This window comes from Solea senegalensis, linkage group LG7 (assembly GCF_019176455.1).
Source record: "Solea senegalensis isolate Sse05_10M linkage group LG7, IFAPA_SoseM_1, whole genome shotgun sequence".
Taxonomy (NCBI): domain Eukaryota; kingdom Metazoa; phylum Chordata; class Actinopteri; order Pleuronectiformes; family Soleidae; genus Solea; species Solea senegalensis.
The window spans coordinates 20,461,403-20,487,753 of NC_058027.1; the positions used below are offsets into that span (position 1 = coordinate 20,461,403).

The 26,351-nt window shown below is 39.0% G+C and overlaps 5 protein-coding genes across 9 annotated transcripts in view; all 5 read left to right on the top strand.

The window, feature by feature from the left end:
• The first annotated feature begins 737 nt into the window (after positions 1-737).
• pdcd2 (programmed cell death 2) lies at positions 738-5,447 on the top strand. Its single transcript, XM_044029649.1, has 8 exons — positions 738-1,108; positions 1,508-1,616; positions 2,147-2,203; positions 2,413-2,601; positions 2,785-2,952; positions 3,686-3,786; positions 4,108-4,221; positions 4,552-5,447. The coding sequence occupies exons 1-8, from the start codon at positions 911-913 to the stop codon at positions 4,756-4,758; spliced, it is 1,143 nt and encodes a 380-aa protein (XP_043885584.1). The 5' UTR covers positions 738-910; the 3' UTR covers positions 4,759-5,447.
• Positions 5,448-7,048: 1,601 nt separating this feature from the next.
• LOC122772638 (retinal cone rhodopsin-sensitive cGMP 3',5'-cyclic phosphodiesterase subunit gamma-like) lies at positions 7,049-8,462 on the top strand. Its single transcript, XM_044030826.1, has 4 exons — positions 7,049-7,058; positions 7,253-7,367; positions 7,468-7,505; positions 7,588-8,462. The coding sequence occupies exons 1-4, from the start codon at positions 7,049-7,051 to the stop codon at positions 7,662-7,664; spliced, it is 240 nt and encodes a 79-aa protein (XP_043886761.1). The 3' UTR covers positions 7,665-8,462.
• A 1,604-nt stretch (positions 8,463-10,066) lies between these two features.
• On the top strand, positions 10,067-15,665 carry guca1g (guanylate cyclase activator 1g). The gene is made up of 4 exons (XM_044029677.1): positions 10,067-10,681; positions 11,057-11,206; positions 12,582-12,678; positions 13,627-15,665. The coding sequence occupies exons 1-4, from the start codon at positions 10,430-10,432 to the stop codon at positions 13,746-13,748; spliced, it is 621 nt and encodes a 206-aa protein (XP_043885612.1). The 5' UTR covers positions 10,067-10,429; the 3' UTR covers positions 13,749-15,665.
• A 203-nt stretch (positions 15,666-15,868) lies between these two features.
• On the top strand, positions 15,869-17,801 carry LOC122772471 (guanylyl cyclase-activating protein 2-like). Its single transcript, XM_044030555.1, has 4 exons — positions 15,869-16,285; positions 16,418-16,567; positions 17,046-17,145; positions 17,308-17,801. The coding sequence occupies exons 1-4, from the start codon at positions 16,085-16,087 to the stop codon at positions 17,424-17,426; spliced, it is 570 nt and encodes a 189-aa protein (XP_043886490.1). The 5' UTR covers positions 15,869-16,084; the 3' UTR covers positions 17,427-17,801.
• Positions 17,802-18,707: 906 nt separating this feature from the next.
• The window catches only part of si:ch211-220f16.2 (golgin subfamily B member 1), a 32,633-nt gene continuing 24,989 nt past the window's right edge, over positions 18,708-26,351 (top strand). For 3 of the 5 annotated variants that reach the window (XM_044030984.1, XM_044030986.1, XM_044030987.1), the window contains exons 1-14: positions 18,708-18,849; positions 20,353-20,412; positions 21,263-21,418; positions 21,724-21,861; positions 22,351-22,470; positions 22,789-22,944; positions 23,375-23,554; positions 23,669-23,791; positions 24,349-24,462; positions 24,645-24,948; positions 25,066-25,181; positions 25,313-25,430; positions 25,529-25,620; positions 25,708-25,859. In XM_044030984.1, the coding sequence (XP_043886919.1) occupies positions 20,368-20,412; positions 21,263-21,418; positions 21,724-21,861; positions 22,351-22,470; positions 22,789-22,944; positions 23,375-23,554; positions 23,669-23,791; positions 24,349-24,462; positions 24,645-24,948; positions 25,066-25,181; positions 25,313-25,430; positions 25,529-25,620; positions 25,708-25,859 (1,814 nt within the window). In that variant the 5' untranslated portion in view covers positions 18,708-18,849; positions 20,353-20,367. The remainder of the gene's footprint in view (positions 18,850-20,352; positions 20,413-21,262; positions 21,419-21,723; positions 21,862-22,350; positions 22,471-22,788; positions 22,945-23,374; positions 23,555-23,668; positions 23,792-24,348; positions 24,463-24,644; positions 24,949-25,065; positions 25,182-25,312; positions 25,431-25,528; positions 25,621-25,707; positions 25,860-26,351) is intronic. The other 2 variants (XM_044030983.1, XM_044030988.1) reach the window with 1 other exon arrangement.

Genomic DNA, 26,351 nt, shown 5'->3' on the forward strand with positions numbered 1-26,351 from the left:
TGTTGCCTAATTAAAAAAAAAAAAAAACACATTGAGCTAGTGGAAGGAGGAGAATGTGTGAGATTCCTATTTCTTTTTCTTTGTACTGCTATCTGAGTGTGGAAATGGCATGTGCCCCAGGGGCCACTAGCTCATAATCCATCCCAGAACACAGCACTGACGCACATACAACTGTGGATTAAAACACACTATAATGCATTATTATTACACACTATCATGCATTTTAACAAACTATGTTTATAATGTGTTATAATGCATTTGTCATACAATAATGCTTCATAACACTTTCCTTGATGAGCACCAGATTTCCACTAATATTTTGTGTCCTGATGCAGCACTCTCCCTTTTTCCCTTCTTAATTATTATGCAATTTATAAGTGATCTTGATTTTATGTCAGGCAGGCTCTACACGGAGAGGAGCAATGCTGCCCCCCACAGTTCGAAGTTCTTATAATCACAGTCCCCTGTTCTTTATCACTTTATCTTTCTATCTCAAACACATTCTTTATTACAGTTGTTCTAATCCTATGTTGTGGAGTTAATCTGACTTCATGGACTATTTCCGTCCTTTAGCGAGACCATAAGCACAACACAAAATAATACAATTACTTAAAAAGCAACTATAATATCGTTTTTTTCCATAATACGTTATATAAATATAGATACAGTACATCCATGTTATAGTGTGTTTGTATAACATCTTATAAAAGGACAGTGTTTTATTTTAGAGTTGAAATGAATGCGGAACGAAACACCGTGTGCGCTTCGTTTCCTCACGGATGCGTTTTAGAACCGTGTCAGCAGCATCACGTGTGTTATGACAGGAGGGTCTTGTTTGACAGAGTGAATATTTTAAAAATAACAACGGTATAGTTTTTTAAGAGGACGCAGTGATAAACCTTACCGGAGTATGTCCGCGGGCACGAACGTGTCCCCGGCGGGAGTTGTTCTGGGTTTCCTGGAGGAGGCCGAGTCGTGGCGGCTTCGCTCCCCACAGTTCCCCAGTAAAGTCGGTGGGAAGCCGGCGTGGCTCAGCCTGACAAGCCCGCCCTCACTGGCCGAGCTGGAGTGTGGCAAATGCCGCCTACCCATGGTCTTTTTACTGCAGGTTAGTCATTACCTGTGCCCTATGGTACGGACCAAAACGTACTCTACCATTTAAGACTTTTTATTGTCGTTGTATTGGTAGCATTTAAAGATACAGTCCATCTTAAACAATGGTGGATTTTGATAAATCGTTTATGAATTTGTTTATTACAATTCAATGTACTATGCAGAACATGTATAAGGCAACATGACTTATTGGAAAAGCAGCATAAGACAGTACAAATAAAAGAGGCATTTAGAAAGAACTTTAAGATGTTAACTGAAAATAAACTAATAAAGTAAAAGTTAAAAAACCTATTTAAATCAATGTAAATTTATGGTTAAAGTAGAAGTCTTGAACCATTAACCATGAAGCAGCAGCATTTATCTGTGTAGTTAACCATGTCCTTCTCTGCTGCAGGTGTATGCACCCATTTCTGGACAGGACAGGAGTTTTCACAGGTCTCTGTTTTTGTTCTGCTGCAAAACCCCAGAGTGCTACACTGCCAACAACAACCACTGTATGAAAGGTACCTGCAAACATCAGTGAAACCTATGTCTTCTGTTATGGTTCAATTTCTAAATTGGGCTTTAAGAAACCTTTTTTGTATTCTTTTATGCATTAAATTGAATTTTATTTACAAACAAAGGTATTTAATATGTTTATTAATTAACACATGTATGACATAAAGGTGTGTGTGATTTATCAAACATACAAATCTTGGTTACTATTTAATGTATTATATTAGGTATGACTGAAAAAATATATTTTGCACAAATTTGCTCCCAAATGTTTATTGTGGATTGGGTCATAATTGATTGTTATTTTTAAAAAGTGGTGATCTATTTTACAAACTGTAAAGGTTCTGAACATTTCTAGGTATCGTTCTGGTTTCTAGTGTTTTCACATTCACAATAAAATAAGATAGTTGCTGTAAACCTGGTATCTAATTACTGCATCCAAAGAGACATAGATCAGTAAAAGTAATTGTTTGCCAGATATTCCCATCTGCTTAATTTTTTTTTGACAAGATTGTTTTGTTGTCTGTTTCTTTTTCAGTTTTTAGAAGTCAGCTGCCCAGGAGGAATGACTTCTACCCTTACGACCCACCACCAGGTGTGTGCACCTGACAGACAGTCATGTGACTCATCGTCACATCACAAATACTCAAGAAGTGTTCAGAGAATTCTTTGCTGCTCTGTCTCACCTCCTCTTTGAGTCATACGGAACTATTACAAAACTATATGAAGTATATGATCAGTTACGCCCACAACACATTTGTTTGCTTGATGTCTGTTGATATGTATTTTTTATGTTTTTTCTAGAGGAGGAACCTCCCATCGATGCTGAACCTGAGGATAGTGTGTTACCTGTGTCTGGGGTTAAACTGTGTTGGGTGTGTGGTTGCCCTGGCAACAAAGCCTGCTCCCGTTGTCACACTGTGTCCTACTGTGGCAAACATCACCAGACGCTCCACTGGAAACACGCACACAAGAGGGAGTGTTGCAGTCACGGTGTGTTTTACCCTGAGCAGTACATTCAAAGTCTTGCGTTTTTCTTTGTGTCCCCGCCGGCAGCTTTGCTCACGTGCACTCACATCTCTGGCTGGTTCCTGGCACTGAGGTTGTGCACAGTGTAGTCAGTCGGCTTACTGTGTGTCAATACCTCATACAACCACTGTTTGTGTGTCTGTACAGAAGCATCCCCCAACACAAAGTCTCCCATCCTCTTCCCTGAGTCTGAGCTGGTCATAGAGCCTGAGGAAGAGGAGGAGGAAGGGAAAGAGGAAGACACAAATGAGGCAGAAGGAGAAGAGGACGGAGGAAGTGCTCAGGGGGATGTAGATTGTCCTCCTTTAGCAGACGGTACGTTTTTTTAATGATGTCAGAGACACTGGTCACATAAAGTTAATTAAAGTCCTACACAGACATAAGAGAACATGTTAGAATTTAGTTCTGGCCCTCAGACTCTCCATGTATCCTCCATTAATCATTAAATTACTGTATATATGTAGTATAATAACTGCATATTATGGTATTTTTTTGTGTAATTTTATTATTATTATTCTTGTTTCATTTTTAATTAATGTTTGCATTACTACAAAGTCTTTCATTCTTAAATTCTGCAAAGGTCATGGTCACTCTAACATTGCAAACGCATTTGAGCTCGTGAACCCAAAGTCACAGAAACATCTTGAGGATATTCCTTCAAATTTTGTACAAATGTTCACTTTGACTCAAAGATGAACTGAATAGATTTTCATTGTCAAGGTCACTGTGACCACACAAAGTTTTTCTGCCTGTAAATTTTATCTTACAAGCAGCCAGAGACAGACAGACAGACCTTTGATTTGACATGAACATTCGCTGACACTCTTGGATTAATATTTTAGTTTAGGCAGCTAAAGATCAAGATCGGGTTGGGCTCACAAAACATGTTCGAACATTATACAACTGCATGTTAATATGGATCTGGAAAAAAAGCATACAATAAATTAATGAAATTAAGGCAGACAACCACTGGATAGTGATTTTAGTTCATCAGTATTGGACATTGAAACTTCTGGCAGTTTATCTTTCTAAATTATTCTTTTTCCAGCTCTGGCAGAGAAAGACCTTGAGGAGATGGCAATGTGTGAGACAGAGGACATGAACATTTTTCAGAAATTCAAAAAGAAGATCGCATCAGAACCACACCAGGTAAAAAAATAAATAAAAACAGCAATGCACGTGTTTAACCGGTACCCAACCCCCAATGTTCCCCGGGTGCTACTCAGTGTGGCAGCCCACTGCTCCTAATTCTAGGATGGGTCAAAATGCAGAGAATAATTTCCCCAAGGGGATTAATAAAGTATCAAAAATTAAAATATGTGTACATTCATATATCTACACATATTTATATTTATATTTATTCATATGTATATATATATATATATATATATATATGTATATATATATATATACACATATATATACATACACATGCCTGTATCTGTCTCACACTGTTCTGTTTCATTTTAGGTGGTGCGCTACAGTCTTGGTGGTTACCCACTGTGGGTCTCTTCTCAGCACACCCCTTCAGAGCAGGATATCCCACCATGCACCTGTGGCGCCAAGAGGACTTTTGAATTTCAGGTAGTCATGTGTAGCCTGTCCATACCAGGAGCGCCATTTGTGCTGCCCTTTTATTTCTTGTGCATGTCAGTGCATTAGAGGGAAGAGCAAGTCATCATCAATAATTTAGTGACAACAGTGTGCAAGTAATGTGACCTAAATATTGTTTTTCATGCTTGGTTTGAACCAGGGCTGTCGCTTTTTATCAGAAATTCAGATCCCATTCGAGTTCAAAATAAAAAGAATAGAAGTGCCAGAAAGAGCCCAACAAATGATCCAGAGCCTCTCTGATGACATCTCTCTCTCTGTCTCTCTCTGTCTGTCTGTCTCTCTGTCTCTGTGTGTGCACAGGTGATGCCCCAACTGTTAAACACTCTCTGTGTGGACTCAACCGGAGCCAGCATCGACTGGGGTACATTGGCCATCTACACCTGCTCTGCCAGCTGTAACCATGACGATCAGTACTGCCCAGAGTTCATCTGGAAGCAGGACTTTAGCCAGGATCAACAAACACAGATAAAAACACCAGTAGCATCTGCTGCCACTGCTGACGGCTAATACAGATCAGTGAGGTATAATCGCACCTGTAGTGATGTCATGGCTTCGTTCTCGAGCTGCATGTGTGTTGCAGCTTGTTTTTTGTAAACATGTAAAGGCCTTTCCATACCTAACACAACGGTGTCTACAGAGAACTGTGAACATGTCCTGGTACACACCCATGATTACGTTCACACTAAAATGAGGGTCTGGTGTTCCAGTTGTACCTGATCCCTCTTTCTTTCCTATTTGATTACGTTGTCCTACCTGGAGCAGGCACAGTTAATGCATTAGGTGCCACGTTGGTGGATTACCACATTGACCTACCTCACGTGGCCTTTCGTTGACCTCATTTTTGGACGTGGAACCTATGAATTGAGTGTGAAATCTGTGACTGTTCAATCTGAGAATGAATCAGAGATGTTGAAGATGACCGATGCCCCAGTAAAGTTATTATTCTGTGTCTGCACAAAGCCTTATCTGTCATTAGATTACTTGTTCAGATATTCCCCAGAGATTTCTGGATCTGCTCTAGTTCCTTTTGTTAGAATATTTAATGTCTGACTTATGGTGTGAGTCAGTTATGATCAGGTTAAGCATAAACTTCTGTTACTGTAGGTTCCTTCCACTGGAGCTGGTATTGAGCCAACCAAAGCATGAGCTTGAACCTTGTCATCAGAGACATTTTAATACAGATATCTAAATTTCCATTCGTTTGATTTTTCTGTGCTTTTAAACAACAGTTCCCGGTTTCAGGGTATACAACGGTTTGAAGCAGTCACTGAATTAAACCCAGTAACGTTTTCCCTCATCCCGTTCCTGCAGCAAAAGTTGTTTATGACTTGTCAAACTACTCCACTTTTACATAGAACTCCAGTTACAGGGCAGATAAACTATTGTGTCTCTTTTGTTTGTTGTGAAATAGAACGTTAATACCACTTCTTAGTGGGCTTGAAAAGGCAGCAGAGTTACATCACAAGTGTAAAGCATAACACAATGTTCAGTCTATACTCATCTCATGATCCCCTCCTTAGTTTCCAGCTTAAACCACAGTTTGAGAGATAATTACCTGTAATCCTCATTTCTCCTTTTGCAACCAAATTAATGGGCAGTTAATGTGTACATTTATTAGTTGAGTCATTTATTTATTTTTTCTACTGAGCATCAGAAACAGGAGAAGAGAAAACAAATAGTTTATGACTTTTAAAACACTTCTCTCTCTCGGATCTCAGTCATTTAAAAACAACAAAACAACATATGACCCTCAGTGACTCCGCTGTGATTATCTTTGACTTATTAGGCTTATTGATAAGCCTCTGCTCAGGAACCACAGCACCATGGTTCTCTGAGGGTGGGCAGTGTGGAGAGGGGGGGTGTTATGCAAACCAAACCTATATAGAGTGGCTGATATCGCTATTATGAGACAGAACAGAGACGCTACAAGAAGAAAGAAGACTCCTTCTTTGGCTTGCAGCTGCTTTTCTGCTTCTTCTCTAACATCGCAAATCAGGTGAGTTAAACATGTTTACAGTTATTTGATGTGAATGCTAAATAGCACATGCTTCGTTTAGACCTTTTAACAAATGAGACGTATAGAATATACCGTGGTGTTAAAATAACTTGGGGGTTTTTGTGGCGTACTATCACAGCAACGCTGCTCTTGTAATATGAAATATGTCACAAACTATGATGTCTTTAAAAGTCATTTCTGTCTTACATTTCATACGGAATCATTCAAACACGATATGGATTGCTTGAATTAAATCAATGTTGAATCTGAAGCCTGGAGAAGAAATGTATCCAAGGTGATAGTCCAATAATACTTTATATATTCACAACAATAAACAACACAGACCATACCAAAACAACAAGCAGAAACAATTATTAATTATCATAAGATCATATTCTCCTTTGGAAATCTGTTGATGCACCAAAGGAAGAGAAGCATCTGTGAACCTCAGGGCTTGTAGTGGTTGATGTGGTGTTATAAATAAATACTGAAGTGAAGAAAGTGTTTTCTTACATCAGTTGGAGAATTAATCCCGCTGGGATGAAATGAAAGCATGGATGACTGGATGCACAGCAGATAAATTTGTGTTTGTCATCTTTGAAATGTAGATTATAATCCCTGTCCTGATCAAGTAATGTAATGTAATGTCCTGATCAAGGTTTGTCCCAGAACACGGCGATGTGATGACTCCCTGCTCTAATGGGATTAGCTCAGTAAAAAATATGGAGGGGGTTTATGAATGAACAGATAAAACAGCTTAGAAGACGTGCTATTCATATCAGTGACACTCTCAGTTACGTAATGGTAGACGGTGTGTGATGTGTTGATGACTTTAATAAAAGGGCATAAGAGAGACAGGATAACTAACTAATGATTTATATATTGTTTTACTGTGTTTTCCCCATCAAAGACAGTCAAAGAAACAAAAATCGGGTATACCGACTCATCATAAGTACCTTGTTTAACTCTACTTTAAATAAAACTGAACTATTTTTTGTCCAAAAGTCTCCAAGATGAACGCAGCAGCAGCAGGTGAAGGCAACAAGGCTGCACCGCCCAAGTTCAAGAAGAAGGAGACGAGGCAGTTCAAGAGCAAGGCCCCCAAAGCTGGACAGAAAGGGTGAGGTGGACATTTTTATCTGGAATTCAATAAGTCTAATATATTTTTTTTTTTTATATACTTTTCATTTTACTTTCTAAATATGATTTTTTTTTTATAGTTTTGACAATGATGTCCCAGGGATGGATGGTCTTGGAGGTGAGGGGGAATTTTATGCTAAGCGTGAAACATTTCCATTTTTATTTAACCTGGAATTAAATAGTTTTTCTCTGTCCCACAGACTCTGCAGTGGTTTGCCCATGGGAGGCATTCGGCGACATGGAGCTGAGCGACCTGGCTCAGTTTGGCATCGTCTAGACAAGGGGCTCCTGGGGGGGCTGTTATTTGCTGATTCTGGACAGATGTTGTTTCACAGTGTGGTTACTGAATTTATATGAGGATATGATAGTGCAGTGTTCACTGTGAGGCAGATCTCTGCAGTGTCAGGATTAAACAGAATCTTTAAAGGAATACTTCACAGATTCGCGTTTAGCTTTGTATTACTAGAATAGGCTTAGTATTTTTGAAAAATTGTGCTTCCCAACCTCAGTTTCCCCTGAGTCGAGAAATATCTTCATTCTTTTCTTTGTTACATGCCCACCAGTGACACTGGCTGAGTCAAATGAGGTCCTGTCCCACTACGAGTGGGTCTAAAAAGTGTGAAATTAGCATTGCAGTTTCAAGTCTCGGACCGAGTGTCACTGGTGGCCACGTAACACAAAAAAAACAGGGGAAAAGGTTGGCAATTTTTCAAAAATACTCCTATTCTAGTAATACAAAGCTAAATGCAAAAAACAAACCCACAAGAGGAATGTTCTATTTTTGTCAAAGCTGTTTGAATGTACTTATATTTATTTTTGCAATATAAGCTAAATGTGAAAGAGTAACATTTATTAAAGAGGTTGCATGTTGCAGCGGGATATTCCTCAGCTATGTAGCCTACAGTTAGCATCACAGGACGTTTAGGTGGTCTAAAATATTTTATGTACTGTACATTTTCTGTCAAATGAAAATAACCTCACCTACATCCACATTGGAGCATTTGATATGATGTTTTTAGCTCATGTGTACAGGATAGAAACTGTATATCTTGAATAAAAATTATTTTCCTTACAATTATATTGTGTGTTTTTTCAGCAGTCGAAAGTAAAAAAAAAAAAAAGAATCGGACTCTACTGTCTTTATTATTATGATGTTATATTTTCTGTTTGAATTAATAACTTTGTGTTTATCACATTGTTTTCTTCAACCTCAAATATCAATACATTAGTATGGATCCCAAAAAATCAGCTGGTTGCACATTGATTTGTTCCCTGATAATGTCTGTAGAATTGAATCCAGACATCCTTTGGCGTTTACCATACATAGGTGGACACTGTTTGTTAGGACACTCCAGAGTCCTACAAGACCACACTTGGAGTTTCTATTCGGACTCAAATGTGCTTGACTGAATCTGAATTAAAAAAACAACTTAACTATTTCCAGGTTCATACTCAGCGATTATAAACCAATGAAATGCAATAAGTAATAATTCTCCAATAAAAAGGACTCTTCCTATACTGGTCACTGATTACATAAATAAAATGGGTATCTTCTAGTTTTTTCTGAATTATAATTTCACTTAGAAATCACTCACTCTTTCACTCATTTATGCATCTTCTAGAAATCATGACAGTTCATTTAGTAATTTAGTAAAAAAAAAAATAAAAATCTGTATAGTTCATATTTGCTGAGGGCATTTTCATTGAAATGTCTAAATGTGTACTTTCATTTATATCTTTGTGAGCTCCAAAAAATGTACAACCCTCTTTGTGTCTTTGTGGGGAAGTGCTTTTTCAGGGATCACTCAAAATAATAATTTCCCGAGACACTACATAATTCCTTTGTTAAATTTACTTGCATAAAAACTGTAATACATATTTCAGTAATCACTGAGAATTTTACATTTGTTTTTCTGTAAAATATGCATTTTATGGCTGTTAAATCTTTGAACCAATTGTGTTGTTTAAAGACGTTTGGTATACCATAATACATATTAGAAGTACATGTCTGGTCGTCTGAATGTCTGATTGCTTTAATAAGCAATTATGTCAATCACCAAATCCACAGCTGCCTTCAATTAAAATCTATGTTATTTTTGTTAGTCTTTTTTACAGTGTAAAAGGGTTAGGGTTAGGCATCACTTGTGCTGGGTAAGTTAAGGGACTAGGGAATGCATTATGTCTATGACAGGGATCAGCAGGTAAATGTGGATCAAGGGACAATTTTTTGTAAGCAGTTGAATATTGGGCCAAAAAAATCATATCTTCATCAGGTAAAGTGCCTTCAAACGTCTCCAGTCAGAAACAAAAAACCCACATTTGCTGCCTTAAGCTAACAATAATGTGGACGTTGTCTTTTATCACCAGCTTGTTATGAAGACAAATGTGTGTGAGATATGTATTGTTGATATTTATTGTGCATCATTTCAATTTTTAAGAATTACTACTTGTTCTTCATTGAAAGTAGTTACATATGCAAGTAGTTATTTTACATTTGACATTTACTCCCCAAACCTGGGTGTCCATGACAACAGCAGTGTTTTATTTTATTTTTTTTCAAACCAAACATTTAGTTTAAGTTGACTGTCAATTCTATTTTATTTTATTTATTTTTTTTTCAGATTAAAAGCTATGATTTTTTATTTTTTTTGTGAAGATAAGCAAATCATTTCAAATCAGATTTGTTAAATCATCTGCCAGGCCAGATACTGATGTTGGCGGTCCATTTTTGGCCCATGGGCCACCAGTTGCTGACCACTGCTCTATGACATGTCCTCACTAAGAGATAGAAACAAGATTGTGTGTGTGTGTGTATTTTCCAGGTATTACTCATGTTGTAGGGACCTAAATCCTGTTTACAGTCTCTCTCCCTCAGTAGCAGCAGTGTTGCTCACACTCACGCTCACACCTACTTGGACAAACCCCTCACTGACTGAAGATCATGTGATCAGCGAGTTCATAAGCCTGACCTATGGCTGGTGTCCAGTGCCTCTGTCTGCTGTGAGTGTGAGTGTGAGTGTGATAGTGAGAGCGTGAGGTCAGATGCACCAGTGGCCTGTAGCCACATTTGGCAGCAGGACAGACACTACTCCAGGGACAATGGGACAAGAGGAAAGCCACAACGAGGAGATGGACCTGGCCCAAATTCAGGAGCTGTGCATCGTCTTCATGAAGGAGTGTCCGAGCGGCGCCCTGCACTTGCACGAGCTGAGGAGGATATTTGGGGTGTCGAGCACGTCCGCAGAGGAGTCCCTTTACATCGAGACAGTGTTCCACTCATTTGACACAAACCAGGTAAAGTTCAATATAATGTACAGTAACACGTTGGTAATAGTGATGTAGTAATGTTGTTATAGGGAGATAATGGTATCCTTCTTGGTATTAACACTAGTAATAGTGTGGCAATGAGTAGATAATATGTTATGTATGAACATTTCTCAAATGTAAAACCTTTACATGACTATAACTATAACATTAACATGTTTTAAAATGAATCTTCTCTTATGCTTGGCACAGATTTTTCATCGTTATTACCCAGCTATCACTTGGTGATTACCATAGAAATAATATTTCCAGCCTGTTATGAAATGATTACCATCATAATGTTGCTGTAACACACAGTTTCGACTGAGACTGACTATCCTACCGTCTCTGTGACTTCATCCACAGGACAATGCACTTGATTTCCTCGAGTATGTCGCCGCACTTCACCTGATTTTTCGTGGAAATCTCGAGGATCGACTCAAGTGGTCCTTCAAGATGTACGACAAGGACGGGAACGGGAAGTTGGACAAGCAGGAGGTGAAGCGTCTCATTAGGGTGAGGGTCTTTGACGTCTCTTTATGTGTTTCATAGACATTTGGTCGGCATTGTGTTGTTTTTAGCTGCAGTGAATTGTCATAAAGACTGGGTTTCTTAACACAAATCCTGTGAAGGCAGATTACAGCGCTGCAGGCTTAGGAGCAGGGGTCACACCCTGTTGGTCTTACATGAGGTTTTTTTTAACTTTACTCCGCTGGACTTTACACTAAGCCTCTAAAGTGACAGAGGTAAAATTAGCTCATCGTCCACACGACTGCTTGCTTGACAAATATGAGCCATTACAAAGTGCATTCAGTTTTAAAATCATAATAACAGGTTCCGTACACTTTTTTTAATGGAAATTAATGTAATTTTCCTTGTTAATATCAGGAATTGGATCATTTTACATTCACACATCTTATATTTATCAGTGAATAAAGCTGATGCATTTAAGTATTTGTATAAGAAATAATGAATTTAGAACTGTATCACAGCTGTAACACAACATTAGTTAAGATTTTTCACTAAATTATCAAAGATAAATGAGTTTTCACTCTCAAATATTATTATCACCACTGTTGAAAATGAATTTAGATGTAGTTTTTTATTCTTTAACTCTTAGAACACAGGCAGTTTTTTTTCATTACTATATTAAAACATACAGTATATACAGTATAATAATGTACTACATAAAATATCTTATATCCCCTTTTTTCAGCACAACCTAGGCAATCGGAAGAAAAAAAAAATCATTTTCACCAACTATATAAACACAGCTGAACAAAAAGTACAATTTTTTTTTTAAATCGGATTAGATTTGTGAAATTTGGAAATACGTCACAGTTCAAAGTTCACTTGGCTCGTTTTTATGAACACAAAGAAATGAACGGTCTCAAAAATCTGTCTATAGTGTGACTTCTGCACAATCATTGCTACTTTATATCGCTATTAAGAATGCGATATAAAATGAATCATAACTGAATCAACAACACACAGGAAGCGGAAAAAACACATGTTTTAAAGCCTGAATATGTGACCCGTAAACACACACACCCCAGGATGTCCATATAAGGAGGTGTGTATTATTCTCACGGCACTAAGGGTTAATGGTCAGCAGTTGCATTGGAAGACCCGTCAGGTTTGCTACCCCGGATTTATGTAAATAATTATGTTATTTACATATGTAGATTTATGTAAATGCATCTGCTGCATATAAATGGGTCATATATTGCGCGTATGATGCATGTTTGAAAACGTCCACCTGCCATGCTCATCACCTCAAACGTTTCCTTACGTCTTCTGTTCTTTACTCTGTATTGATGTCACCTTTCCTGCCCCGTCCTGAGCAGTCGATGATCTCACTTCCTCATTTCCTATATATTCTGTCAAACAGATCCTTTACAAAATCAAGCTGCAGACAAATGATGTCAGCATGTCTCCGTCTGAGATCTGTGACAGGATCTTTGAGCTGGTCGACCAGAATAATGACGGTAAGAGAGCTTGACAGTGGCTGTACGTGTGACTGCGTGCAATGATTTCATTTCATCAATAATGGATAGGATAGGAATAACTTGAATGGAAACATGAACTCTTTTTTAGTTTGCTCCATGTCCCGTGTTATTACCTGTATACTGCAGTCAGCCACTAGAGGGCGATCCAGGTGTTTAGTCTCTTTTAAGGTCTTCAAGATTCAAGATTCAAAGTTTCAAAGCGTATTATTGTCATATGTACAGTAAAGGAATGTGTTTCCCTATACAATGAAATTCTTACTTTGCTTTAATGTGTTTGAAGCATTGTTGTTATCTTTATTAATGATCTGTAGCCTTAGAATCATTAAGATAAGATAAGATAAGATATGATACGATCAAAGGGCAAATGAGCGTCTAATCTGGTGAAGAGGGGGCAGGTCTAGAGAAAAAGTGGGAGAACACAACTGTTCAATAGCGGGAGCTAAACATTATGTCACAATATTCCATCATGATGTCGCAATAAAGATATTCATGATGATACTTCACAGAATTTCAACATAAAAGTGCTCATTTTGAAATGGAACGACGTGTACTTCTGTATAACGACATATTTATAATTTATAATTATCAAAACAGAGAATATCAAAAACAGAGAAGTCAATAATAACATGGATAACTGTAATTAAAACACAAACAAGCTTATACTGTATATACATATATATAAAAAACAGCAATACTGTACGCACGTACAACTAAATCTATTTAGAAATGTATATAAAAAATGTATATAATGTGTATTATATACAGCTTTATTTACAGGTTATTGCTCAGAATGGTTGGGAATATTACACATGGCATTAGAATGTGATTATTGTATGTGGCAGTTTGGAAACATTAAGTTGGATCATTGCAGACTGATTTTTTGTGTGTGTGTGTGTGTGTGTGTGTGTGTGTGTGTGTGTCTCACAGGTCAGATCACGTTGTCTGAATTCATGGAGGGAGCTCAGAAAGACCAGTGGGTCATGAACATGTTAAAGCTGGATGTCAACGTCACCGGCTGGGTCAACCAGAACTGCCTGAAACAATCCTGAGCCGTCGGTTCACTGCCCTACACGCGCTTGGCGTGATGCAGACATAGACATCATGTTTAAACACCACTTTTACTCCGAGCTTCCTGTGACTCACAGCTGGAGCGCAGTGACCTTTTGTCACGAACACATTTGCGTCGGGATTTTTGACAGTCGGTCCAAGGGTCCAGAGTCGTTGCTGTCCGCACGTGGTTTGTGTTGGCACTGAGGTGACGTCTCAATCACAGGAGACACGTGACTCACACAGAGACAATCATATTGTGTGCGTGTACATATATATATGTATATATATATATATATATATATATATATATGATTACATGTTTCCTTATTTGGGATTATAACTTTTTATGTGCATTTTATTTTTATTATTGCAGTAAAGACATATATTTTGGCTGCAATTCTTCTGCCACACCAATCACACACGCCTGAGTGAAATGACTGTTCATTGTAAAAGTCAACATAAACTTTCACAATTTTTTACTGAAAATTCATTGCATTGCGCAGTTATGATAATTAGCAGCATGTCAAGTTCTCCACTTTTTCCTCACTTTTGTTCTCCCATCAATCAAATTTGTTTGTCTTGGAAGGCTGAGTTTTTTGTTGTTGTTGTTGTTGTTTTACACAATTATGCTTTCAACCATCTGCCATTTCTGTCAGAAGTGACAGCTATTCATTGTTTTGATTACTGTGTGATGCAGTCCTATTGTGCCACAAGTCGGATTACAATTTCCTTTGCTGAAAAAATGCATCCTGGTGGCCAAGAGAAAAGCGTAGTGAACGCAAGACTTCAGTTAATCAATATAAATGTGGATTTGTCAACCCTGGGATGAAGAGATTACCTTGAGTAATCTGTGACCGACAAAGCTAACGCAGCTGTTTGTTTATCAGTTTATACTGTACACATTTTTCTAATATGGGTTTGTATATGGAGACATTTGTGATTTTTGTTCATTTGAACATTGATTCAGGTGTCAGTATTAAAAGATGTTGTGATGCTGTGAACAACAACCTGTAGACATATGAGATGTCATGCTCCTGCTCATGAGACACCAGGAGAAAAAAGGTGTTTTTGAATCCACTTGTAAACCATTCACTCTAAAAACAAAAAAGGGAATTGAGTAGAAAGTAGAGTAATAGTACATATAGAATAATATAGAATATATAGTTACCGCATAGTACACGAACGTAATTATTTTCACCATTCAGTCCGTCCATCAACTAATCAGTGTTAAAGGACGAGGAAAGATCTGAATGTCCTGCTCGTAAATTGGCTTCAAAATGAATCTTCAGCATCTCGATGTTAGGGCAAAATCCCACACACACACGGAGACACATTCACTTTCTGAGATTCACTCATATTACTTTGTTGACAGGAAGGCACAGCAGAAGGTGAGCTGAAGGCCACAGTCTTTATGTTTTCAGGTTTCTGTATAGTTGCAAAATACAATATAGCTTATCGGGGGAAAACATTGAAAATCTCATTTTTTTCTGCTTGTATATATTAAATAAACGTTCCAAGGATTTTACAAATTACAATTTTAAGTTTTTATTGCATTTCATAGTGTGCCGTGCTGGGAATCGTTCTGTTGGACTCATGGATCAATTAAATCATTCTTTTGGACCAATGGTCTGACGTTGCTGTGACCTCAGACCTCAACCGTCTTTTCTATGTCTGGAGAGTGTCTTTGAAAATGTGACACAAATGTTCACCTGGACTCGAGGGTTAAGTGTTTTGATTGGTGGGGCTAAAGGTCAAAGGTCCCAGGTCACAAAATACGTCTTTGGCCTCTTTTTGAAACATTTGGTCAGAGGAGGCAAACGACCACTCGGTGTTGATTCTAGTTTTGACACGTATTAAGACAGAGAAAGTTTAATCTCATTATGACTTCCTTGTAAAATAAAGGTTAATGGAGAGTCCTGTGATGTTTTTTCTTCATATTGTGAGCAGTGCAGTCAGGTTAGTTTGGGTAAAGCTTGGTTTACACTTGCAGTAGCGCACCAAACAGACCTCAGGGGATCAACAGTTTTACCCAGGACCACGAGCAGGGGATTCTGACGTCAACCTGCTCGTAATCTCCCTGAAAGCTCAGTGGAGGCCTTTTATCTAAATTGAGGCAATCCCACCTTCTTAGACGTCAAAGAGCTGATGAATCTGTTGCCTAGCAGTGAACTGATTAGCGGCGAGTGAATGTGTTGTTTTTCTTTTAGAGCGGTTTTGTCTTTGAACTTGGATACCAGAGGGAAAAGTAGGAATTGTCTGAAGAGATTGGGAAAAGATCACTGAAACTTCAAAAAGGGATTTGTTGTCCGGACATGTTGCCGCCTTTGTTACAACTATGGGCCAAACACAGACTGCCGTGGACAAGGAAGTGACTCTTCAAAATATTCAGGAACTCTACCGCAAGTTTATAACCGAGTGTCCGAGTGGGAATTTGCACTTGCACGAGTTCAAGAGAATCTTTTGCGTCAAAAGCAACTGCACCGAAGAGGAATCAGCCTACATGGAGAATGTGTTTCGATCTTTTGACACAAATAAGGTAAGAATGTCGGACCTTTGTCTTGACATACCAGCAGAATTAGATATTTGATATTGTTTCCCTGCTATCACTGTCTGCTGCTCGGGATAGTTTATGACTGACTGTTCTCTCCATCCACCCATTTCCCTTCAGGACGGTAAAATCGACTTCATGGAGTTTGTGGCCGCTGTGCATCTCGTCCTTCGTGGGAAACTTGAGGACAAACTCAAATGGTCTTTTAAGGTTTTTGACAGAGATGGAAATGGATGTCTGGACAGACAGGAAGTACAACACATCATTAAAGTGAGTGTCAATCAAAACTTTATTTATATGCAGTAGCACTTTTCAAAGAAATCAAATGTCATTCAAAGTAAGAGACTTAAGAATACATACAATTATACAGTATATAGTACAGTATACATGTGTAGTATATCAGCAGTTTGCCACCATATTCAAATCCACGTTTATCTTTCTATCGTCTCAAACAAGTCGAGCCTCTCTGTTTGGATCATTGAGTTGCTGCCATATGATTGGTTGATTCGATATTTATGTTAATGAGCAGTTAAAAAGAGTAAAACAAAAGTATACTTTTGTAAATGTAACAATGAACATCTTATTCTCTGACTTACGCTCTCCTATAACAACTTCATTTCCAATTCAACCTTTGAAGACACTGAAACAATGCGTCACCGTCAGCAAGACAACATAAAACAAACAACAGTGACACGAGAAACATCAGACAATGCAGTGTCAAACGTTTCAGCTTGTGTCTTCTCTTCAGATCATCTCCACGTTAAAGAGGCACAACGATCCAGGAATCACCGAGAATATTGAAGACATCTGCGAAAGAATATTTGAGTTGGTGGACAAGAACCATGACAGTAAGTTCCAGGTTCATTAACGCAATTCATTCTCTGGTCAGTGTTCAGCAGCAGACGATAAATAGAAATGGTTAAAATGCAGATCAGATCATGGTGAAAATGACTTGGTTACCATGATACTGTATAAAGATATATATAATGTATTTTTTTTTTTTTATCCAGGTCGGATTTCTTTAGAGGAATTCATTGAGGGGGCTGAAAAAGACTCATGGGTGATGGACCAACTCAAACTGGACATCGGGCCCTCCGACTGGTTCTTGGAACAGCAGCACAAACCTTGATTTGTCAAGACTGATTTGAAATGACTGGACAATCATACTGTCCATTTGGAAGCACCAATGATGGTAACACGGTCTTCAGCAAATGCTCTTTTGTTTACAAAGGTTCAGTTCCAAGGAAATAATCTGCATCAACTAATTTCTTATGTGGGGTTGAGAGATTCAGGATTATCTCAAACCACCAATCAAAACACTGAGAAAGTTTCACTGTGTAAAAATTACATTGGCACTAAAAACGTTGTCAACAAACAGAATGTATACTGTTTTTAAACATCATTTTAAAGGTCTAGTGTGTAAGAATTAACATCTAAGGGTGAGACTTGAGAATATTGTAACACCCTCAACATCTCTTATCAAATAAACACAAGATCATTTGTGTGTTTGTGTGTGTTGTTTTATCACATTGTGTTAGGTACACTATAAGGAACTAAGACAAACACACTCTGGGATTCAGCATCGAAGTGGCTCCATAGAATGGAGACCTTATGGGAGATCATATGGATTTAGCTTGGCCTACTTTTCTTAGCCTTTAAGGCTCTTTACTCAGCACTATGACAACCTTTAGCATCACAGTGACACCAGAAAGTATCACACAGACATGTGACTTGTATAAATGATCATGTTTTAAATGCCATGTGTTTGTCTGAGATATTAAAAATCCATAATCACTCGACAGGATGTTGTGTCTAAATATATTCTGTCTTTTTGGTGGCCGTGATTTTGGGCCTCGGGGTAAAACCAACTGATATCATGGTGTCAAGCAAAGAGTCTTAAAGATTAAGATTTGAAAGACAGGATGAGTAGATAGAGGAGGTCAGATCAGGTAACAGTGCCACACACACGGGGTACACCCTGGACAGTTCTTCAGTCCATCACAGGGCCACACACAGATAGAGACAAACAACCATTCACTCTCACACTCACTCCTATGGTCAATTTAGAGTGTCCAATTCACGTAATCCCCACATGTTTTTGGACCTAAAATCAAAACGTTACTTTAAAATAAAATGTTTAGGACTGTAATACTTTGAGGAGAGGTACTTCCAAGACTTTTTAAACGAAACAGGAAATGATGTGCAACTCTTAAGCTTGGCGTTGTTTTCATCTTCGATACAATACAATGTGCGTTTTCTTAGCATGCAGTGCGTTTATGGTTACATAACTACATAGCTTAAACATATTGTTACATAAACTTCTCAATTTTCGCATTTCGTGATTAATGTGTAAAAACACACAGTCACACAGTTTCATCTGGACTGACAGTTTTGCGCATGCGCACTCTCCTCTCGCTTGCCTGTTGACAAATGTGACCGTAGCACATCAACTGTGTGGAATTTCGGATTTATTTTGGGAATAAAATGTAATTGAACGGAATGTTGTCGACGAACTGACGCTTCTGGGAAATCTTCATGAAGCCGTGGACCCGGTAAACTCTTAAGAATTTCCATTTAGCCGGTTGTGAGATGCTCGTCTAGCTAATGTGTCAAGAGGTACTTTTGGTGTTAGCTATGTTAGCATTAGCTACACAGTTGGTGGTGGGATAACGTTAGCTAGTTGGACTAACGTGTTATTCATTTAAATAACGAGCCACCACCTTGACCACTGAGGCCTGCTGCTGGTGCCAGTGGAAGGCCTTAAATGAGCAGGTCAGCAAGTCATTATCAGTTGTAAAATCCAGCAAGTAACATGAAGGTAATGCTAAATTATCCGACACAGACACATCATCTGCAATGATGCGGTGAAAGTGGCTGTTTCTCCTCGTCATGTATGAACTGCCTAGCCTCTTCTAGTATGAACTGGTACCAAGTTACTGAAAGGTTCGGCCATTGGCAACAGAATACGACTTTTTAAAGTACTGTAGCACCGTGTGTGGCTACAGCGTTAGCACCTGTCTGCAGTATATTTACTGTTCTGTTTACAAGAGAAGTGTATTCAGTTCAAACCACAGCACGGTTTTAAACACAGACTTATTGCATATTTGTCATTATTAATTCCTTGTAAAGATAAGCACTGTTTGTAATGACGTTGTATTAAAGTTGATGGCTTCTGGAACAGTGGGAATAGTTGGCCTCTGTGGCACAGTACATGACTAAACCAGTTTGACCTGATTTTCCAATGCGTCATGTGGGCTGGACTGGTGCTTGTGCATCTGAATGGACAAGGCTGATCAAGTATTACACCAGGCCTCAAGGTCTTGGCCTAGTCTCAGTCTCTGCCTTCTGTTGTTGTACTACTCGTTGCAACAGGTAATGTAAGCCTCACCTGCCACGTCCCTGTAATTGTACACAGCTTTATGAGGTTTGACTGCTTCGTCCACAGCAGTCACCTGACTGACTTTGTCAGGTCAACTCAAAACCTGCAGTCCTCAGACTACACTCTGTAAATATTTACCAGCCTGTTACTACATCTGACCCACTCATTTATCTGTAAATGCAGGAATGTCTTTCTTTACAGCCTTCAAGACTGGAAAACAGCCAGCACCAATTTAGACACAGACACTTGCTGTCGCTGATAGGGGGATGCCAGTGGGGACTACATACTCACCTAATGCAATCTAAAGTTTATGACATCTTAAGAATATGTTTGCTTCTTTATTTTGCCATTAGAAAGGCTTTTTTCAGCATAGGGTCATATAAGCGAGCCCATTGTTAAGTGGCTAAAATGTGTTTTTCCTTGTGTCCCTGCTGGCAGCCATATTTTCAATAAGAGCAAGTGTCCATGTCTGTAGCTGCTTCCCAGGGCAGGGGTCACACACAGCACAGAGACCACTAGGGCCACTTAAAAGATGGAGGCCCTGTTTAGTCATGCGGTTAACACCTGTCACAGGAGATCTGATCATAAGAGGGCAATTGTAATTGTGGCACTATAGAGATCATTTTATGATAAATTTGTGTCTGATAAGTTTGTTCTATGTCTGTGTGTTTGTTAGGCTTAAAGAGACACCATGCTGAAGTGGTTTTCCGGTGAAGAGGGAGATCCTGGGTCGGGTGTAAGTACACATGCCCGTGTTTCACTGCAGCAGCAACATAATCAGTGTCTGGTGACTGTTGTTGTGATAATGTTTTCAGCTGTTCACTATCTCACAAATACAGAGCTCCTCCTAGAAACATGCAATTTGTGTAGCTCTTGCATATTTTACTACATTTTGAAGCAGTTCAATTTTCCTAGAGGGAATGCAGCAAAAAGTGTTTCATGTCCAGATGATTTGACAGAATGCTGAGTGCAGGTATTTGATTCAGTCAATCAGAACTCACACCTCCTGTGAGGGGGAAATGATGCTAAATTTTAAACCCAGCCCTAGACTCTGTTATCATTTTTTAGCTCTTACCAGCAACACAACAGCAAAGCATATTATTTACAAACATCTCATTTTGTCCCTCTGTTTAGAAATTAAACGGGTTTAGATTATGCTTGCAAGTTTAGGCAGTTTGTGAGAGTCTATTTGCTGATATAAGTTGCGTGAAAATAAATCCAAACTTCTCAATTTTAATACATAGAACATTCATTTAGACCCACCAGAATAAACAGCTTGGTCGACTGTGACTCTAAATACCTGTGGTCAGGGAAAATGAGCAGGGGGCTTGGATGCAAAAAACAGAAACCCTGCCAGGTTTGAGTCAGGCTCAAGTTGGTTCTCTCTGAGATCTAAACTGTGCTCTAGATCATGATTGGATGCAGAGCATGTCATGGTTGTCTGTGACAAACAAAGCTGGAGCTTGTGCCATTTAAAATACGGAGTTCTCTACCCTAGTAAAGGCATATGTTTTATCTTGTACATAGAAGAATTGTTTCATGTGCTTTCGGACCTTTGTAACATCATCTCGCCTGCCTGGCCTCAGGGCCCAGGATCTCCCCTTAGTGCTGCAGGTGGTGGAGAGCTTGCTGTCGAAGAAATGGCAGAGCGACTTAGCCAAACGGAGCAGCTTGTCGCTCATCTGAAGGAAATGATACGGGAAAAAGATGCAGCCCTTCGCACCAAAGATGACCAGCTGAAGGTAAAGTAGAGTTTCTCCTCTGGTTGTCTCCAGCATACGGGTTAGCCGAGTATGAGTGAATATTTGGAATACATTTTTTGTCACGTGTTACTTCAAAGCTCTATGCTGCTTTGGCTGGCATATTGGTGCATTTGTTTTTATTGTATTTATTATATCTTTAAAAGCACTGCTGGACCAATATTAATGTTGATTCAGTCTTAATATGTATTACTGAGCAATGGTAATAATTACAAAAATAGGTGGAAGATTTAAATAAAATAGTTGATGGAATAAATATGATTATTAACTCCTTGCCTGTAATTCAGGTGGAGAAGGAGGAGTGTGAGGCCAAACTGACAAAGGCGCGTCTCCAGAACAAGGCTAAGGTGACGTCTCTCTCAGCGCAGCTGGAGGAGCTGAGAAAACAGCAAGGAGGTCAAGGCACGCCGAAACACAGCAAGAAGGTATGAGCATGTACACATATTCACATGTGTGTTGTTATTCATCCCTTCATTCATTCTAAAATGAGATTAACTCGTCACCACTGGGTGTCTAAATACTTCTTCAGATTGAATGAATACATTTATACCTCTGGGGACTATAATATGTTTTATGTTAAGTAAAGCACAGTGTGTATGGTTGATTTCAGGACTGTAAAGATTAATTAATTATTAAGCAGTTATTTAATTTTTCGCCAAATGGAAATATTTTCTGGTTTCTTTGTTCCATATAACAAAGAAATAATTCAAAATGAATATTTTGGATAATCAGGAGCCTGACTTACAAGTTTGTCGACAAAAGAAGACAACTGGACAAATAGAATATTTATTTAGTTGTTAGAACTCTATTTTGAAGTAAATGCCTTTTACAACCAGCCAGCACAGAGCAACAGGACTTGTGTTTGTCATTTTGCCATTTCATGTTTACAGCTTTGCTTTCATGTTTCTCTTCAGGGGTCATCAGAAGGAGGTGGAGGAGAGCAAGCTAGTCGTGGCAAGATTGTCTTGTTAAAGAAGAAAGTTGAGGAACTAGAACAGCAGCTTTCACTTAGAGACAGTGAACTGGAAAGCAAGGTAACATTTATAAATGTCGCAGATGGATTTCATCATCCTCATGAGCTCATGTCAAAGCTGTTTTATTTGACCTCTGGTTCCTTTAATGTCCACGATGCAATATTCTGTCTCACAAGATATCAGGAAATAATATAGTAAAACACTGATATTGCTGTTCCCACAGTGTGTGTGTATGTAACTTCTGTTATGGATATATATATAACTTCAGTTATGGCCAAATTATGTACTTGATTTTCAAATTCACTCAACACCTCGAAATAGGAAGCACATATGAAAATATTTTAACCAAGAAAACTATTATACTACCATTTGCTTCAGCGGAAGGAAGTAGAGTCACATTGTCAACGAGGTGAGGAAATCGACGCTATGCTGACCGAGAAGGACAGGAAACTGGCAGAGAAGGAGGCCTACATCGTCCACCTGCAGACAGCATTTGCAGGAGATCAGCCCATCGCACCTGCACTTCAGCAAAAGGTCATGCATGTCAAGAAAACAGATTGTGGCCACTACTTTAAGTTGCTGTTCCCCACAAGAAATTGAACGTTGTGTCACTTTGTAAACCACTAACAGTCAATTTACAAATGTTACAGCTTTTCTCAAGCTATATCCACACTAATGTGTTAAGTGTGTCTGTTTTAAAACTATAACGTCTATATTCAGATGGACATTTTAGCTCTGTATTAGAAGTAATCTACAATCTACAGTTTTCAAACTGAAAATGGTCAAAGTTTTCAGCTTTAAGGTCATTGCACACCATATATATTTGCACTTTAATAACTTTTAGCTATTGCGTCAATATAGACTTAGCTGCCTGAGTTTAGCATCGGCAGATCACTATTGACGATTAATTTTCCATTGTGTCAGAGAGATTATTTTAATGCTAATCGTGTTTTGCCTCCATCAGGTGGCAGAGGACAGTGGAGCAATGCAGGAGCTTCAGCTGCTGATTCAGAGTCTGACCAGGAAGGTGGGAGAAGCAGAGGAGCGCTACAGTTTGCTGCAGGAGCAGACAGAAAGCCTCAAGGAGCTGCTGGTCACAGAGAAGGAGCAGTATGCACAGAAGGAGACCATGTATAAACAGAATGTAGGCTATTAAACTATCCCTTGTTAAATGATCATATTGCTGATTGTTTGAAAACTCATGTAAGCAGTGATGCTGTTTCTTTAACACCGATGTCGCTGTATGCGATGTTTTTAGATCCAGACTTTCAAAGACATCATCATACAGAAAGATAATCAGCTGACGGAGATCGGCCAAATGCACGAACAGGAGCTCTTCAAGCTAGCAGCAAAGTCTGATGCCAGTGCAGACTTGGAGCAGGTAGTGACATGACTCAATGTGGAATCTATTCATTACACAGATCCTGACATTTATTATGTCTTTCGTTGTAAATATTTAAGGTGCAATATTTCTTGACTTGTACAAGGAGGAGGTGTTAAATTTGGGTCATGATGATGAGGGATGAATTTATTATATTATAAAATCACAAAAAAACTAATTATTACTGACTGATACAACTATAGTGTGCTATGATGTAAAAGTTTAGATTTTCTCTGTGCACGTTTATGTGGTGAGTGATCAGCTTACAAAGCAACACAAATTTCAGTTTTTAGTTGGGAAAGGTGTTTACTGATAAGATAAAGCGCATTTTCTTAAATATCATATAATTTTTTTTTAAATTCTCATTGAGAGGTTTCGGGCACATGGAACTGACAGCTTCTTCTCTTTTCTGTTTATCATTCTGTAACTGCTAATATCTGTTCAGAGGAAACAGAGGATCTGCAGTTTTGCTCACATTAAACTTGCGTGACCGTATACGTGTTTAGGAAAGATTTGTATGTGTTATTTAATGTTTATTCTTTATTTTGTCTCCTCAGCTTTTGAAGGCTCTGAAACAGAAGCTCCATGAGAAAGAGGAGGTGCTGCTCGGTAAAACCCAGGTCATTGATGTTCTCCAGGGAGAAGTGGATGGCAGGGACCAACAGATTCAGGTCAGAAAAGACAAGTCTCATTGCTCTAAACACCTTTGTCTTCTCTGTACGAGTGTTTTGTGGTGTTTTTTAATGCATTTTGCATGTGTAATTGTTGTTCTGTAAGCTTTTTACTAAATAAATCTTATGACACTTTCTTCAACACAATGTCTTTGTTACATTTTTGTCTTTTCTCCCTGCAGGAGCTCACTGAGCGGCTTCGACGGTTACAGGTCGCACGAGAGAGTTTGGAATCCAAGATGGAGGCAGAGAAGCATGTGATGCGAGCACAACTTCGTGACCTGATGGAGAAACAGCAGGCGGAGGCGCAGCGGATGACCGAACAACATCAGCTACAGTTGGACCAAACCAAGCAGGATCTCTTGGTGCAACTGGAGGAGCTGAGGAGAGCCTCAGTTGCAGCGCCACCTGCCTGTCAGGAGACCTCGGGAACTGGAGGTGTGCCTGCTGATTCAGCCCTCAGCCAGAGAATTTCTGAGCTGGAAGGTTGGTTCTTCTCTTGCATCATTCTGATTATTTTTTATTCATACTACATGTCCCAACAATGAAGAAGAAAGTTATTGTTCACTGTTCAGCTGTTTTATTGTATTATTTTCATTGCAGTCCTTGCAAAGCAGAAAACAGATGAAGCCAGCAAATCAGAATCCAAGTTCCTGAAGATGAAAGCCTGGTCCAAATCCCGGATCAGACAGTTGGAAGACGAATTGAAGAAAAGCCAGGTGAGATTATTCTGTTCTGCATTGGTTACGGCCAAAACAATCTTAGATGAACTGATCAGGTTTTAATAGTTAAATGTCAAAAAAAACCCACATGAGACCAATTTAAGAGATGTTATCCTCATCTTTTCCAGGCTGGAGCGGCGCCCCCAGACCTGACTGACCTGCGTAGTCGCATAACTTCACTTGAGGAGGAGAGGGAGGAAAATCTTTGGAAATTTGAGCAATATGAGGAGCTCAAAACAAAGAACGGTAATAAAATCAACTGGAGTAGAGTAAAGACCTCACTGAATTCATGATTAAGTGTATGATGTCATCGGTAGAAATGCATGTTTGATGTTTTCTGTTAGAAATGCTGGAGGCTAAGCTGGTGGTGTATGAGGAGCAGCAGAGAACACTGCAAGCCGACCTGGAGCAGTTCACAAAGAGGGCTGCCTCTCAGGTCAGGCATCTACCCATTTTTCTTTTTTTTTTCCTGCTTATCTGGTATGGTTGCTCAGTTTTGGTCTTCCTGTGGTCTTTCTCACAGGCCAGTGAGTCGGGCAGTGCGGACGACACTCAGAGCCAGGTCCTGGAGTGGCAGGAGATGGTGACTGAGGCTGTCAATGCCAGGGACCGGGCCAGGGAGGAGAAGGCTAATATGGCACTTCGTATCAGCCAAATGGAGGAAGAGAGAGAGGGTAAGACCTTTTCCTAGAGGATGCTTACAAAATCTAATCAATGGCAGTTTAAATCTGCAGTCATTGAAATACCTAAGTTCAGAAAAAGGAGTAGCAAAACGTGGGAAGTAGGAAGTGTAAAGCCTGTTTCACACTGGATGTGTGCATTTGCACTGTAATGCTCTTTTCATTTAAGTAAATATATGAGACTGTTCACACAATCCATGTGAGGCTCTTTTCGGGAATAGACAACTGACCAATTTTTCTTTACAGTATCTGTATCTGTCACATATGTCACACACCCTGTTCCTGTTCAAAGTAAAAGCACTCAAGCATTTCAGTTCACCGATTAGATTCAGTTTTTTAAACAAAGTTTTATGGTAAAATAATGTGCAGCACCAACAGATGCCCTGCTTCATAGTGAAGAATCCTGGTATTTAGTTGAGAGCAGAGGGGTATTTATAATCTATATTTCATGATTTTCAAAGCAAATTTAATGTAAAACAAGAGGCTC